Source organism: Petaurus breviceps, unplaced genomic scaffold, assembly GCF_028583685.1.
Source record: "Petaurus breviceps papuanus isolate PSGF00001 unplaced genomic scaffold, PetGlider_PUasm1.0 91133, whole genome shotgun sequence".
NCBI lineage: Eukaryota > Metazoa > Chordata > Mammalia > Diprotodontia > Petauridae > Petaurus > Petaurus breviceps.
In genome coordinates this window covers 18,683,196-18,700,805 of record NW_027187419.1, presented here as the reverse complement: position 1 = coordinate 18,700,805, position 17,610 = coordinate 18,683,196, and the positions used below count along the sequence as shown (strand labels likewise).

General features: G+C 36.3%; 1 protein-coding gene across 1 annotated transcript in view; it reads left to right on the top strand.

Annotated features, from left to right (window-relative positions):
* The window catches only part of DYNC2H1 (dynein cytoplasmic 2 heavy chain 1), a 429,393-nt gene that overhangs the window by 380,015 nt on the left and 31,768 nt on the right, over positions 1-17,610 (top strand). Inside the window, exons 87-88 of the mRNA XM_069080147.1 lie at positions 15,884-15,993; positions 16,682-16,763. Of these exons, the coding sequence (XP_068936248.1) occupies positions 15,884-15,993; positions 16,682-16,763 (192 nt within the window). The remainder of the gene's footprint in view (positions 1-15,883; positions 15,994-16,681; positions 16,764-17,610) is intronic.

Here is a 17,610-nt window from a genome sequence, read left to right as displayed (position 1 = left end):
CCTATTAATCACAATTGAGGTAATTAGCTCCTCCTCTTTCCATCCTTTGTAGACGTTTTTTTTTTTTTCCATTCAACATGAAGGCAAATATTAGAATCATTTTTTCCTCTTTAAAGTAATAAAGAAGCTGAGCAATGAGAATAAGAGGACAAAATTGAAGTGAATGTAATTGTTAAATGATTTAGCTACCTCTGTGATGAAGAATTTATAAGAGCAATACAAGTTTAAAAAGAATTGAAATTACTTGCTGTAGATTATCATTCATCCACAATCCTCCATGACACATTTTGTATTGTAACTCACAGCCTCCATAAATTGCACTAAGTGAATTAGTAACGCAATGATTTCCATCCGTATAGCATCATGCCGAGCTATTGTCCTTAGAAGATAATGCTACTGTCACCTTAGGGATGTGGCTAAAAACACTGATTGGTAATTGAATGACTTCTCTGTATTTTGGTTGTCTAGGCACTACACTTGATAACCTCTATCTCATTCTTAGACTCTGCCCGGTATTCCAGTATACCAATGATTTCATGATCTTATTAATGTAGTTATTATTCCAGTGATGCAGATCATACCTTATCCATGCCTGCTTATCATGTGTGATTCTTGTCCATGTCCTTCTATAAAGTCACCATAAAATCTACCCAACCTGCTGGGGACCCTCCTCGCATTCTCTTGATATTACAGGGATAACAGGGGAGCACATGGGACATCTGTCTGATGGTTCTTGCTCTTCTCCATGGCCAGCCCATATTTATTTCTTGTTATATGTTTTTCTGATGACATCTCATACTACTTCTCTTACCTCATTCCTTAATGCTTTGCTCTACTAAATCAAATATTATTTTATATGCAAAAAACACTAAACATGGTGGAATCTTATATTCCTTGTGCCTTTCAATCTTGTAATGGTAAAGATGTGATCTGCTGTGGCTTATTGCTTATGAAAGACTGCCAGTTCCCTTTTACTCATCTCTCTCATCAAGGATGCCCAGAATGCAACTAGAATTATAAGTATTGTGGCATATTGTAATACAGTCAGTAAATAACTATGGGACCATGTAACATGAATTCCAACATATTACTATAGATAATCTTTTTTTTTTTTTAACAAAGGTAGGAAGAACCCTCTGCCCCAATCCTTTATTGTGGAAGCATTTTGTATAAATGGGAAAGTAGATCTGTGGGTCAGTGATTATTCATATCCTTTGTAATCTTTTTTTTATGGGGGAAGCCCATAAAGTCCTATGTTGACTCTTCACCATAATGTGGAGTTGACCTTTTATTCTAGTGTGCTATTCCTCTAGAGCATAAACAATGGCAGGTTCTGGTGAGAAAAAAAAAAAAGCTTAAAGTACAGATCCAACAACAGACCATATTTGGTATCTAACTGAAATTTCTTTTCTTCATGAGTTTCTTTGGCTAGATAATTCATAATCAGGAAGCATCCAACTTATAATGATATAAGAACCCTGAGCCCCAGACTTCCTTATCATCCACTAACCAGATCCCCTTTACCTCATATGGAACTAATTTGGTATCAGGCTATGGCAGTGCCTAACCTCCTTGACTAAGGGCCAGGGAAGAGGGAACCATCCATACCTTGTCTTACTCCACTCTATAAGTCCCTTTATATGACCAATCTCTGGTGCCATCCTCCACCTGAGAACGATTCTTCAGTGTGGTATCCTTTCCCCTCCTAAACTGTTTCTGATCCTGAGCATATATATACTAAATAAATCTGCTTTCTTTACCTACTTACTGTCAATAGAATAGCTCTTGAAGCTTCCTAAGCATCTTATTTTAATTTCCCTTGCAGTTTCCCTCACTTTTACCTCACAAGCAGAGTCAACAAGGGAAGAACAGAAAAAATAACATCTATGCATGAATATGTGCAGAATAGATGTAAAAATATCCAAGGTAGTTTAGATTTGCATGTTCTATACTATCACTAGCTAAATTTAAGCTGAACAAGGTCACAGATCCTGTCTTAATTATTTTTGTATTTACCCTAGCACCTAAACTAAAGTGCTTTGCACATACTTTTCATGGATCTTAGATTTCATCAGCGTAGGTACCCCCTCCAAGGATCATAGATCACAGATCACCAACTCTATATGCCTTCTGATCCCCTGTAACTCATGTCCATATTGTCCCACAAATCCTCTGCAGGGGGTATAATATATTAAAGTCTTCTTCCAGAAATCTTAACATTATGTCAACTGAGAATAGATTTATCCAGAACTTAAATCATATTTACCCAGAATTTAAAGAAATTTTTTTCTTTAGTTGTTGGTTAGACTGGAGTAAACAAAAACATTAAACATTATTAGTATGCTTAGCATGCTAATTGTCCTGAGTATATCATTTCCCCATTCCATGGAATAATAGAATACAGTAAATTTTGACCCATCAGCAAAGTAGATGAACATGTACTACAACTTTAGTATTTATGATTAAAGGGAAACGACATTTCTCACCACCAAACTCTTATACAAAGTATAGTGACTAACAAACAAACAAGTATCCTTCAGGCTAGTGTGGCCCCCTTTGAATTCTGCATTTTCAGTGACAGAGTGATAAGAAAGAGTAGAAAGGGTGCTAATAATCACACAGTTTTTAGATCGGCAATAAAGTTTAATTTGAATATTAGTACTATGAATGTAAAATCCTTGCCCTATTTAAGTACATTGTACTTAAAAAATACTACTAGAAAGCTCTTCCAAACAATGTCATTAAACACAATTGATTATATTATTATATTTAACCCTTTAGTTTGATTATACAAAAGCTACTTTAATTAAAAGAAATCCTTTATAGGTCAATATATGTGGGGGGAAATGAAGAAATACCTCCTTGGCTTTCAGCTTTTCTAACAATAAATAATTTTATAGTTCTTTTTAGCATTTTCACAAAATCAAAATTAATTTTTTTAGGGGGAAGTGTGTGGCACAAATCAGTATCTGTTAGATTTGAGCCCTGTAGTTATGAAAAAGAAGCAGTACCTTTTTGAGGCTATGCTGTCTTCATGTCTCACTAGAATAGGTAGGGATTTAATTCCATTCTGTAAATATTCATTAACCAGTTACTATGTGCAAGGCACAATTCTAGGCACTGGGGATTTAAAATAAATACCCTTGCCCCCAGGGAACTTAAAATTTAATAAGGAATAAAAAAATTATTTATACAGATTTATAAAGTGAAGAGCTCCATGTAAATAAGAAGCCTAAGAAAAGTGCTGTGTGGAATTTGGAGCAGGCACTTTCAGGTAGAGGCAGAGAGACACTGGGGAAAGTTCATGAAAGAGGTGGTACCTCAGTTAGACCTGCCACCAGAATTTTCTGTTTTTTATCACATTATGCCTGGTTTAAGCCACTCCCAAACTTACCCACTGCACCTTTACTCTGGCTACTACTGCTCTCCCTATCTTTCCCCTATAACTATCTATTTAAAGTCTATCTATCCTTAAAAATCTAGAAAATGTTTCTTTCTTCATGTGACTCTCCCTGATCTACGTTCCTAGTAAGAACTAACCCCCCCCCCCCTTCCTGAAATGCAGCAGCCTAAAAGAGTTGTTTCTTTTATGGGATGAATAACCTTTTACTTTGTAGCATGTATATTTATGTACATGTCTCATATTCCTCCTAATAAACTTCATGAGGGACAGAACTAAGTTTTATACATCTTAGTATCCTCCCTTCCCCTGTCCCCACCTGCTCAACACTCCGCACATTATGCCTTAAATACCATAGGTGCTTAGTACATGTTTGTACATGTTATTGTGGAAGAAGCCCTGGGCTTTCTCTGAGAGGTTGACCCATTGTACCTCTCTACACTTCAGTTTCTCCACCTGTACAGTGGGGGCTATATGTATACTACCTATTTCCAAGGTTATAATAAGGCTTTAAATGAGCAAATATACATAAAATCACTTTGTAACCGATGAAGCATATATAAAAGTAAGAAACTAAGTAGAATGAATTGACTTCCCTTCCCCTTCAGTTTGTCCAGCACAGCCCTGACAGCTCTAAAATTGATAAGATTTCACTCTTACCATGCCGCATCTCACCCCTCCTTGGTAATGATGCCTCATATTTTTTAATACTTTAAAGTTTGCAAATTATTTTCCTCACAGCAAATCCCTAACACTGACATTGAAAGTATTGAACCTGAAGCTTAGCAATTGTGTGTGACTTGCTCTAAATCACATCATAGCAAGTAAGTATCAGAGCTAGATTTCAAAGTCTAGTTTCTTCTGACTTCAACAGGAGGGCTCCTTTCTCTATATTCCTTATTACCTTCAAAATAAAATCCAGACCTCTTAGCCTGACATTCAAGGGCTTCTGTCTCTTCCGCTTGCTATCCCTTACACCAGAATTCTTTGCTTTATCTAGACCAGTCAGCATTGCTTAACAAATTACAATTAACTCTATCCTTGTTCAAGTAATTCTCTTCTAGAACCCTCTTTTCTCCTTATTTCCTTTCTCACGCCTGCTCATCTTCCAAGGACCAGCTCATTTTCAAGCTTTGCCTTACTATTCCAATCCATAATGATGACTCCTTTTATTTGCCCTTTATAGTTTACTACCTTCTGTAATTAATTACCCTTTTTTATATTTATGTCTTCTTTCCCAGAATCTACATAATATTATACTTTACTTTTTTATTGTGAGTCATCTATATATGCATGTTTTATCTCCCTTACTGTATTCTAAATTACTTGGGGATGAGGGCAGTGTCTTATTTTTTCTTTATCTCCCACAAGACCTAATAGTGTTTTGTATATATGAGGCACTTGATAAATATTTGTTGAATTAAAGGCAGGTATTCCTGGAACCATCTATAGAGTCAGATTGCTTTATATTCTCCACAATGCATACTATAGTATCTTACATATCAGAAGCACTCGATTCAGTAAGTCATGGAACAGACATTTATTAAGCTGTTACTATATGCCAGGCACTGTGTTAAGTGCTGGGAATACATATATAAAGCAGAAAGAAAGACAGTGCCAGCCCTGAAGGAGCTTACATTTTAATCAGGAAAGATAAAACTAAAGGAAGCTGAAAAGGGGGGCAAGGAATGTGTTTTTTCAGGTATCCATTTATCAGTATATTTTTATAAATACCTATGTTTTTATCTTTTGTGAATAGATAAGAAAACCATGGTTGTTTCTAATAGATAATAAGGGAACTACTCAAAGTTTTGAGCAGGAAATGATGTGAATTAGGAGGAGAGGATGGATTTAAAATATATGAAAACCAGAATAAAATGGACTTGGAAAATAGCGTAAGAATTAAGCAGTAGGGATGTCTAACAAATGACTGGTTATAAACTCAGGTAAACAGAGGATGGTACTGATCTTCACAGAATCAAGGAAGTATAGAGGAGAGGGGAAAATGATTAATTAGGTTTTAAACATTGAGATGTTTATGTTCTTCAAAGTAGAGATATCCAGCAAATAGTTGGTGCAGTTAGCTCTGTGTAGATAGATTTAGAGAACCAGGTGAGAATAGTGTCACAGAAACCAAGAGAGAAGCGAGTAGCCAGAAGAAGAGAGTAAGGGATCAAATTTTTAATGCTATACAAAGTAAAAAAAGAAGAGAAATGGGGGAGGGGGAAAGCCATTAGATTGACCAATTAAGAAGTTACTCCAACCTTTGAGAAAGCCATTTCGTTAAGACTGGTGGGTCAAAATACAGATTTCAATGGGTTGAGGTATGAATAGGACCTGACAAAATGGGAGCAGAGTCTCCAGACTGTTCTTTCCAGTTAAAAACAGGACAAATATAATGTCATGGAATGAAAAACTAGCAGGCTAGAAGAACTGCTTTTTCCCCCCAAGGAGTCAAGAAGATACAAATGTGTTTGAGAGCAGGTGGGAAGGAATACAGTAGATATAGAGATGTGGAAGAGGAGAGAAGGGGAATAATCAGTGAGGCGAGCTCCCGAAGGAGATGTGAGGGGTGGGCTCTGAGGCACAAGTGGAGGGGGTCACCTTTCCAAGGAGAAGGACAATCTCAAACTCCGATGTTCTGGAACAAAGGAGAATAGAGGAGATAAAAGAGCTCATAATGCTGACCTTTGTTTTCTCAATAAAGTTAGATAGGAAATCATCTTCTAACAAAAGTGTGGGCCTTAGGAGAGAGGTTTCAACACTGTCATTGAGGGAAATGTGATAGAGGTAAAGGATTGCCATGTTATATTGAGGGCCCAGTTGATGTTAGTGACATGAGCTCTTAGTGGATCCGATAAACATGGCTTCATTATTTCCTCCTCTTATGTTCAGGAGCTCAGGTATTGGAACAGAGTAGGTGGGGTTATGATAGGAGCAACATATATTTAATGTGGACTGAGGTAGTTTTCTTTTGAGAGGGCAAAGAGGCCATTCTACAGATGTGGTTGGTTGGGCATACTAGGGCTTGAACCATTATGTTTTGTTTCCTTTAAATTAATTTGTTTATTTATTTTTAGTTTACAACATTCAGTTCCACAGTCCCTTGAATTTCAAATTTCCGCTCCTCTCCCTTCTCCCTCTCCCCCTCCCCATCATGGCAGCATGTACTCAAATATAGGATCTACAAATATCTTCACATTAATCATTAGTCATGTTGTAAAGAAGGATTATAACCAATGAAATGATCCGTGGGAAAGAGAAAACAAAACAAAACAAGAAAAAGAAATAGAACAGGTAGTTTGTGTCAATCTGCATTCAGGCTCCACAGTTCTTTCTCTGGATGTGTGGGTATCTCTTTCCATCATGAGTCTTTTGGAGTTGTCTTCTAACCTTACATTGCTGAGAGGAGCCCAGTCTATTGAAGTTAGGCATCACACATACATCGTGTCTGTGATTGTGTACAGATTTCTCCTGGTTCTGCTCTTTTCACTCAGCATCAGTTTATATAAGTCTGCCCCGGTGATTATGAAGTCCATCTGCTCCTCATTTCTTATAACACAGTAGTATTCCATTACATTCATATACCACAACTTGTTCAGCCATTCCCCAATTGATGGGCATCCCCTTGATTTCCAATTCTTTGCCACCACAAAAAGAGCTGCTATAAATATTTTTGTACATACGGGTCTTTTTCCCACTTCTCTGATCTCTTTGGGATACAACCCTAGAAGTGGTATTGCCGGGTCAAAGGGTAAAACTTATTTATAGCCCTTTGGGCATAGTTCCAGATTACTCTCCAGAATGGTTGGATCAGTTCACAACTCCACTAACAGTGCATTAGTGTTCCAATTTTTCTACATCCTCTCCAGCATTTATCATTTTCCTGTTTTGTCATCTTGGCCAATCTGGCCAGTGAGATGTAGTACCTCAAGAGTTGTTTTGATTTGCATTTCTCTAATCAATAGTGATTTAAAGCATTTTTTCATATGCTTACAGATATCTTTAATTTCATCTTCTGAGAACTGCTTGTTCATATTCTTTGACCACTTATCAAATGAGGAGTGGCTTGTATTCTTATAGATTTTCTTATAGATTTTACTCAATTCTTTGTATATTTTAGAAATGAGGCCTTTTATCAGAGACACTGGTTGTACAAATTCTTTTCCAATTTTCCACTTCCCTCTTAATCTTGGTTACATTAGCTTTATTTGTACAGAAACTTTTCAACTTAATGTAATCTAAATTATCCATTTTGCATTTTATAATGCTAATTCTTGTTTTGTCATAAAATCTTCCCCTCTCCATAGATCTGACAGAACCTTTATGTTTTCTGTAGTTCCTGAAACATAAAAAGCCATGCCTATGGAAATTTGATATTGCAGAGATTTAGTAGGATTTCCTACTACCCTGAAGGAATTTTTTCTGATCCATTATTGCCATCCTAGTGAATACAGAGGCCAAAGGCATCAATTTGAACTAGTGAATTGTTCTATCCTTTTAGGATTGCTTTTAAGTAAATTTTTTTTTTTTATCGAATTATCTGGTTCACAAGTGTATCATTGCACTGAATCACTAGATTGTCCTAGACTAGCCTGAACTGGACCTAGCCCAGAACAGAGGTTAGATTTAAGAATTAGGAGGTAGTGAATGATAGAAATGCAAGTGACAAAATGATTCAAGAGTAGAAAATGGTGACTTATTGAGCCAGTTATTATATGCCAAGTATTGTGCTAAGTGCTTCACATATATCTCATTTGATTCTCAAAACTACCCTGGGAAGTAGGTACTGTTATTATCCCCATTTTGCAGATAAGAAAACTGAGGCTGAGAGAGGATAAGTGACTTGCCCAAGGTCATACATCTACTAAGTCTCTGAGGGCAGATTTGAATTCAGGTCTACCTAATCACAGGCCCAGTGTTTTATGCGCTGCACTACCTAGCTGCCTTTGGGGCTCATCTGCCTGTAAATGGGTAATAGGTATTGGTGGTAGTATTGGGTGCTCTGTTTGATGATGGCAGTCAGGCCTGGGCTGGAAACAGGACCAGTGAGGGGCATAAGGGTCTTGGGCTCTGGTTCTGAGCTATCTCCATCAGAGTTTGAAGGCAAGTGACATTAGAAGTGGTGTTTTAACTTTCCTGAAATATCCCACCTTCTCTCTCTCCCTCAGGAGAGCTATTTCTGCTAGACTTGCCTGGTGTGTTGGTGGCAATTGGCAATTACCTGATGGTAGTGTAAATGGTGTTACCTTTATCCACAGGGTTTGCTCCCCTTATGATGGCCAAGGTATCATGCTGGAAATACAGATGGTGGTTTGGGGTGGGCTTAGGGTGGAACTGCTTTTCCAAGACTCTTGCTTAAAGGATACAAGATGTGATCAGATATTGAAATTGTAACCTATTGGCTATTAGAATATGAGATATAGGGCAGCTAGGTGGCGCAGTGAGTAAAGCCCTGGCCCCGGAGTCAGGAGGACCCGAGTTTGATTCTGGCCTCAGACACTTAACACCCACACAAAAAAACTAGCCATGTAACCTTGGGCAAGTTACTTAACCCAAATTGCCCTCCAAAAGGCAAAAAAAAAAAAAAAGCGGTCTAGATTTATTGAAAAACAAGAACACATCTGAAGTACTTTTAAGCTCAAATTAATAGAGAGGCTCTTCATTCTATCAGATATATATATATACACATATATACATGTATTGTTATATGCCATAGTTATATTATTACATATTATTATTATTAGAAATAAAAATGCCTGTTTTCATTGCATTAAGGAGTTGTACAAATAAAGAAATAGGATAGTAAATAGAAATAGTATTCATTTAATTTATTTTACCTTTTTAATTTTGTTTTTTTTTGCTAGGGAGCTAAAGCTTATGGGTTTAATGCTTTGCAATTGTATGACTTGGGTCAGTCTCCAATCTAGCATTCCAAAACTGGACATGGTTGATCAGTAAATTAACATTTATTAAGGACAGCTGGTTGACTGTGACAGGAAGATTGACTGGAGTCAGGAAGACCTGAGTTCAAATGCTGCATCAGACTAGCTATATGACCATAGGCAAATCACTTAATCTTTCTCAGCCTCAATTTCCTCATCTATAAAATGAGGACACTAATAACACATAAATCACAGAGTTGTTGTGAGCATCAAATGAGAAATCTATATAGTGCTTTGCAAACCTTAAATAACTATTGTATATAAGGTACTGTGTTAGGCACTGGAGATACAGAGAAAAAAATTAAACCACTGCTTTCCTCAAGGAGCTTTTTCTACTGGGGAAGTACTTTGTGTAGGTGTATACACACCCACACAAATATTACAAGTATATACAAAATATATACAAAACACAAATTCAGGTTAATTGCGGGGGGGTGGGGGCAGGCAGGCACTAGCAGCTATGGTGGGACCAAGAGGTATTGTTTGAGATGAGGCAAACCTTTCTACACAAATAAATTATCTCATTCCATGCTATTTCCTTCAGCAATTTTCCCCCTCTGCCATCCCTACTCTTTTGCTAATAGTCAGTCACTTCATCTCTACTGGACTGTAGTACCTGGCACATAATAGGCACTTAATAAATGCATGTTCCTTTTCCCTTCCCATGTTTCCCATGAGCATGCTCATATCTCTCCCATCCTCCCTTTTGTGGTTAAACTACAAGAACTTATGTATCAATGGTGAGACGTGGGAGGCACGCAAAGAACCGCCAAGCATGGTGTGCCTGCCCACATCAAAGAAGGCACCATGTTCTATCAGCAAAGCAGAATTGTGATGGCACAAAGGAAACATGAGATGTGCAAACCTAGAAACATCTTCATCCCAAATGTCTAAATGGACATATTTATGTGTCCTGACCTGTGCTAGAACCCCCGGAGCTTGTATTGGACTGATCAACCACACTGTACCTCGAGCTCAACATTATGATGTCATTGGGCCTCTTGAAGGAAAAACTATAAACACCAGTGTCTACAGAAGTCTCCATTTTCTTTTCTCTCATTCTCTTCTTAACTCCTTGCAGTCTGGCTTCTGACCTCATCATTCAACCAAAACTGTTTTCTCACAATTATTCATGACCTTTTAATCGTCATTTCTAGATTCTCATTCTTGACCTCTTTGCAGTCTTTGGCACTGTTGTTCAGCCTCTTCTACTTGAATATTTTCTTCTTTCTAGGTTTTTGGGACACTACTATTTCCTGGTTTTCCTCATAGTAATCTGATCACTTCTTCTCTCTCTTTTATTGGATTTTCATCTACATCACACTTGCTAACAATGGATGTCCCCAAGACTCTATTCTGTGCCTTCTTCTTTTCTCCCTCTATGCTGTTTTACTTATCAGCCTCCATGGTTTTGATCATTTCTATGCAGATGACTCTCAGATCTGCTTGCTGAACTGTAAGCTCTGACGACTCCAACTGCCTTTTTGACATCTTGAACTGAATGTCCCGTAGACATCTTCAACTCCACATGCCCAAAACCGAGACCCACCCCCCACGACTTCCCTATTGCTTGTGAGAATACTGACATCCTCTCTGTTCCCTAGGCTTTCAACCTAGATGTTTTCTTTGACTCCTCACTCCTTCTTATTCCTCATACCCAATCAATGAGTGTTCCAGTCTCCTCCTTTCTGCCTTCATAACACTTTACATACACATGTATATGCATGTATGTGTATATATGGGTTTATATGTATGTATATACATGCATATGTGTATGTATGTGTATATATCTATATCCATATCTATATCTATCTGCCTATTCATCTATCTTTATCTGCTGACACTGCAACTAATTTTGTATAGCCTGTTACCTCCTCTTAGATTATTGCATTAGCTTGCTAGTTGGTCTCTCTACATCAAATATCTCCCCAATTCAATCTATCCTCTATTCACGAATTGATCTTCCTAAAATGCAAGTCTGGCCATGTCATCTCCCTGTTACAGGCTTTCATAACCTGGTCCCTCCTACCTTTCCAGCCTTTTTATATATCACTCCCTAGCCTCTTGCTATTCCTCCCGCAGAACCCTCCATTTCCCAACTGAAAACAATCTCATTCATTGTCCCTTGAGTCTGGAGCCCTGTCCCTCCTCACTTCTGCCTCCTAGTTTTTCTGGATACTTTCAAGGCCCAGCTGAAGTCTCACCTTCTACAAGAGCCTCTTCTGAGTACTCCTTAATCCTAGCACATTTCCTCTTAGATTACTCCCAATCTTTTCTGTGTCTTGTTTGCATGGAATCATTTGCAGGCTGTCTTCTCCATTAGTTTGTGAACTCCTTCAGAGTTAGACTAGTTGTTTTTAACTTTTTTTATATCTCTAGTGCTTAGGATAACACTTAGCACATAATGGGCATGCAGTAGTTGCTAGTTGACTAAGATAAAGGAGTGGAACTAGAGGTAAGGAGGATAGATAGCTTTTTTGAGGAGTTTGGCTTTGAAAAAAGAAAGGATAGATGTAGGATAGACAAAGGGGATGGCAGGATTAGGTGAGGGTATTTTAAATGTGGGAAAACCTGAGAAAGTCTGTAGACAGACGGGAATGAGAAGTAAGTAGGAGTAGATTGAATATTAGGGGGGACAGTGTGTGTGACAATTATTGTGGGAACATTCTGTCAAAAAGGTAGGAAGGCATGGGATGAAGGTAACAAGCAGATACATTACATTTGACAATTAAAATGACCTCTTGGTCAGAGACTGAAGTTGAAGAGGGGAGAATGAGAGATGATGTAAAGGATTTTGACAAGGAAATTCACCTTCAATGGCCTGCTTTCCCTGCAGAGTTTGAGGGAAGGTTTTCTGCTAAGAGGGTAGAATAAGAGAGTGGTATAGGAGCCTGAACAGAAGGTTTGTGACTAAAGCCCCTGTGAGGTATGAGTTCATTCTGAAAGTGTTAAAAGGATTATGGAAGTCTTTGCCTCAGCATGCATTTATATACTCAGGTGATTGAGGGCTGTCACTTGCCCCCTGGGGCTAGAGAGTAGGGAGTATAAATTGTGTCTATGTGGTGAACTCTCTAGCTCACTGCTTTGGGGATGTTGGGAGAGTTGACTGGAAGAAAAATTCAAATTGGTTTTTTGTTTTTTTGTTTTTTACTTTCCTGTATGTGAAAGGGGAAGCAAATTTACAATCTCATAATTCATATATGAATATTTGCCAGTGAGAGAAATTTAAGGTATATGGTAGGCTAGAGCTATAGCTTCTATGTAGAATATTTAATTCAATTCAACAAACATCTGTTAATTGCCTTCTGTGAGCCACTTAAGCATCAGGGATATACAGGCAAAAACTAAAACGATTAAAAAAATAAACATTCACACTTGCCACAAATTAAGCTGTTTAAGTTTAGTTTATATATTTGTAAGGCAGTTATTATTTTAGTTTTTTTAATGTGATACCTTTGTAAGGCACTATTTACATTCAGGGATTTTTTTTTTTTAATTTTATTGAAGGCTGTATTTTTCTTATGGTCTGCCTGTAAGCTTAACAGACTAGCAAGTTCTTCATTAGTATAAAGCAATAAAGACATTTTATTAAAAGAAACTTTTCATCCTTAACTAACTATATTACTTCAGAATGTAATGAAGTGAAAATCTAATTATTAGCCATATTGGCCCTTTTAATGAATTTGAACCTATGTACTCTGTGTTCCTAGCTATGACACATTTTAAAAATTATTTAAGAGTTATTAAGTATATTTCAAAGCATTCATTTAAAATAATGTAAATTACATTATAAAAGGATCAATTTTAGTAAATATTGTGAAACAGCTGATATAAACAGTAAAAAAGTGACATGTAAAATAATAAAATAAAGTATATTTATACTACATGCTATATTACTTAAAATAGAAAGCAAACAGCCTCATAATTACTTGAGATGAGAGTGAGGAATATCTGCTTTGAAGAATCTCTGGTAGATGGCACAGTGAGTTATGCCTTACAAGCACCTTTGTCTCCACCTCTTCCAGTAAACAAGAGCTTTAAAGTGCAGCATATTCAGTGATAAGAAGATGACAGGAAGAGAATAAGTGAAGCAGCCAGGTAGTGCAAAGGATAGAGGCTGAACCTGGAGTCAGGAAGACCTGAGTTCAAATTAAACCTAGGATAAAACTAGCTATGTAACACTGGGCAAGTTACTTAACCTGTCTGCCTCAGTTTCCTCAACTATAAAATGGAGATAATAATAACGTCTACCTCCCAAGGTTGTTGTGAGGATCAAGAAGCAATAATTGTAAAGTACTAGCATAGCACCCAGCATGTAGGAGACACTTAATAAATGGTTGTTCCTTTCCCCCGATTGAAAGACTCCACCATACTATAATTACTGATTTTGAAAAATGTCAAAAAGATCAGCCCAACTAGCTGATAGCATCATACATTCACATCCAACCCTCCACTGCTATTCCACAGACCACAACTATGCTGGTCTAACAGCTGCTACAGATTTAGGCACAGATTTTTTTGGAGTTAAGCCCTGTGCTTTGTCCCTGAGAGATGCTTCCTAAAACTGCCCTGTCCCCTCCTGATCTCTTGTGCCACTATTCACCTTGTAATGGCAGCAGTTTTAGGCACAGACTTTAGTTTTGTCCCCTTAGCATTAAGACAGTTGAATTGAGAGGCGGGTCGGTGGCGCAGTGAGTAAAGTGCTGGCCCCGGAGTCAGGTGGACCCAAGTTCGGTTCTGGCCTCAGACACTTAACACCCACACAAAAAAGACTAGTCATGTAACCTTGGGCAAGTTACTTAACCCAAATTGCCCTCCAAAAGGCCAAAAAAAAAAAAAAAGGACAGTTGAATCGTTATAAACTTTCAGGTGACTAAAAAGGAGGGAGTTGCAATCTTGAGCTCAGATAAGACAATATGAATTGATACTTTTAAGAGAAACAAACAGGAAAACTAAGTTTATTCTATTTAAAGAATCATAGGCTAATTAGAAAATAACAATACTAAAATACGGACACTGTTGGAAATGCCAACTTGGAAAAAGCAAAAACACAATTGAAACCAAAAATTTGATATCAAAAGAAGTTTATTAGGGAGAATTCCAAAAGAATTGATCACTTATGCCCAGAAGTGGACTCCACCCTTCTTGTGGAAGGAGGAGTCCCAGATACAAAAGCCAAACAAATTTTATACATTAATTTGGCGAAGACACTCCCTTCAGGGGATTGATTGGTTTGTTCTCTTCTAGGTACACCTTCACATTATCATACATCATTACTGATGAGGCTCTAATTCTGTTAGATAATATATATAATACATGAGGTTCATTAAGCAAGTGCAGTAACAACCCCAGAATACTGACCTCTCACGTGTTTTACCTAGATGTGTCTTTTTCTGGGCCTGAGTGTCCCAAGGCCACTGTCTAATTGGTCAAATCCACCTGCTGTTGCCAGCTTCTTTTTATTTAATTTTATTTTACTTTAGTGTTGTCTAGGAGTTCTATGGGAACCAGGAATTCAATTTCTTCCCAAGGCTACTGTCTGGTCTCCTAACCTTACTCTTATCAGTAACCTTCTTTCAGCAATTTTTGCAGTCTTGTGGAAACTTAACCCTTTGCTACTTCTCACAACACCAAATGACTTCAGGGTAAATTTTTACAAGAAAAGCTAGCTGAATTGCTAAAACATTATATAGTAATAGAAGAGTAATGGAAGACTTTTTTTTTACTTCTCTCTCAGAGCTAATTAAAGTTAACAGAAAAATTAAGAAGTAAAATGTAGAGTTGAACAAATTGGTAGAAAATGAGAATATTAAGGAATATACATATTTCTCAGCATTGCTTTACAAAAATACTCATTTGCTAGAACAGAAAGGAATCAAATAAGTGTAAAAAGGCAGAAATAATAAATTAATCCTTTATAGTCTATACAACAAACATAATAAATAAGGGAAACATGAATAAAATATAAAGACCTAAATGGACTAAGTAATAGTATCCCGAATGAGTATGTCAAAGAACAAATGATAGAGACAATGATTATATTAAAGATAATAAAAATGAAACAATTCACTAAAACTAATAGAACACAGCCAAAGCAGTCTTCAGAGAAAAATTTAAATCCCTAAAACATATTTTAACAAGATAGAAAAGGAGAGGTTCCTGAACTGAGCATGCCACTTAAATGACTAAAAAGCAAACAATTAACTGTGTTAACACAAGAAATTCAAAACTAGGAGTAAGACAGAAAAATTTTAATATAAGTAATATAGAACTGTTAAGCTTCATGTTTTCAGTAGATTTAAATGACTAAAAGATTATATAGAGTATATTTGTGATGTCAGTAATATATGATACCAATTATAACAAACTTCAAAATATAAAATGGAAATTTTCTTACTAATATATAAAAACCATTGTTATCTTTTTAAAGTAGTTTTTCCATTGGTCCCTATAATTTAAAAGCTTATTAGAGATTTAAAATATCAGGAAATTATTATTTTCCAAAACTAACTTTTTTTTCTCTTCTGTACTTCTCCAGCACTGGGTAGACAAAGCAGAAAAGCAGGCACTGTTGTCAGATACCCTTGACCTTTCAGAACTCTTCCATCCAGACACATTTCTTAATGCTCTACGCCAGGAAACTGCAAGGTAAACGAAACGTTATCTACCTCAGACACCCAAGGCCAATTATATTGATTTTATTCATTATTGACTATTTTCCTTGATTGTCAAAAATAGAATTTAAATGGGTTTTAATTCTTGTATAGTTTCCTGATACTTTACAATGAGAATATCAGTTATTAAGTGTTTGAATGTAGAAATAACTTATAAATTAAAAATGATTTTTTTCTTAAATGCAACATAAGAGAATTCCTAATTATTAAGTTATATTAATAGTTTGATTAGGAATTTGTAACCTCTATAGTATCTCCCATTTATCAAGAAGCATTAGTAAATGGAATGTTATAATTAAAATTGTTACTTTTAATTGAGAGTTATAATACATATCATCAAGGTTGCCATGTATCATAAATGTAGTACCAATTTACAAAAAAATTAGAATAAAAGTAAATGTATAATTGAAATTATACTTAACATGTTTTACTCTTCCTGTGATGCTTGCAGAAGCCTTTTATAAGCTTGAACTGTTTAAGGTTTGACATGAATATCAAGTAGAGTTTAAGAATATTATTGAAAATTATAATTACTTGAACTTTCTGGTTGTGATTCTGGATAAAGACAAATTTATTCTTCTCATTTAACCATATTGTCTTTTTCATTGGAATGCATGTTTCTAATAGTTTCATATATAACATCTGAAATAATACTTTTATAGGGCAATGAGCTGTTCAGTGGATAGCCTTAAATTTGTAGCATCGTGGAAAGGTCGACTACCAGAAGCAAAACTCCAAGTTAAGGTACTAGACAGTTTATACATTTTGTACTGTGCCTTAAATTTATATTGCTCCTATGAGATTATAACAAAGTCATTAGGTGAGTTATCATTTTTAATATGTTGAGTCAACTGATTACTACCAGATAAATTATTGTATCTTTGATAAATCTTTATGATAAAAATAATTCAACATCCATCATGAAATACCATTCTTTTATAACAAAAATACAGAAATTTCTGTTGACATTGAAAATGAAAAATTAGCTTCCTGAGAAGGAATGTTAACCTAAGCTTTTGTTTGGTTGCATACTTTAACATTTTTGGCCAGCTAATGGCAGAGATCAAGAACTGTGTAACTGGGGGGGTTATTTTTTAAGCCTCAAATCACAGAGGTAGAAAGGATCCTGTAGTTCATCTTGGTCAGCCCTTACCAGATACCACCTATAACACTCCTAACAAATGGCGGTCTATCCTATGCTTAAATGCATCTGGTTATGGGAAGCTCACTATACATATTACAGCCAATTCCATTTTCATACAGCTCAAATTATTTAAAAGTTCTTCCCTGTATTGAACTCAAACTATGCCTCTCTGTCATTTCTACTTACCTTTGACTTCTTCAGACCAATAAAACAAATCTAGTCTCTCTTTTACATGATAGTTCTTCAGATATTTAAAGGCAAATATGCCTCCCTTAAGAGTCCTATTCTCCAAATTAGCCATCCCTAATTACTCCCTACAGTCCTCATATGATACAATTTCAAACTCCCTCATCATAGAAGGCAACATGATGTAGTGGGACAAGCAAATTATTTAGATTCATAGGATAATAGGATTGTATATAAGAAAAGACCCCAAGATTTCCCTTA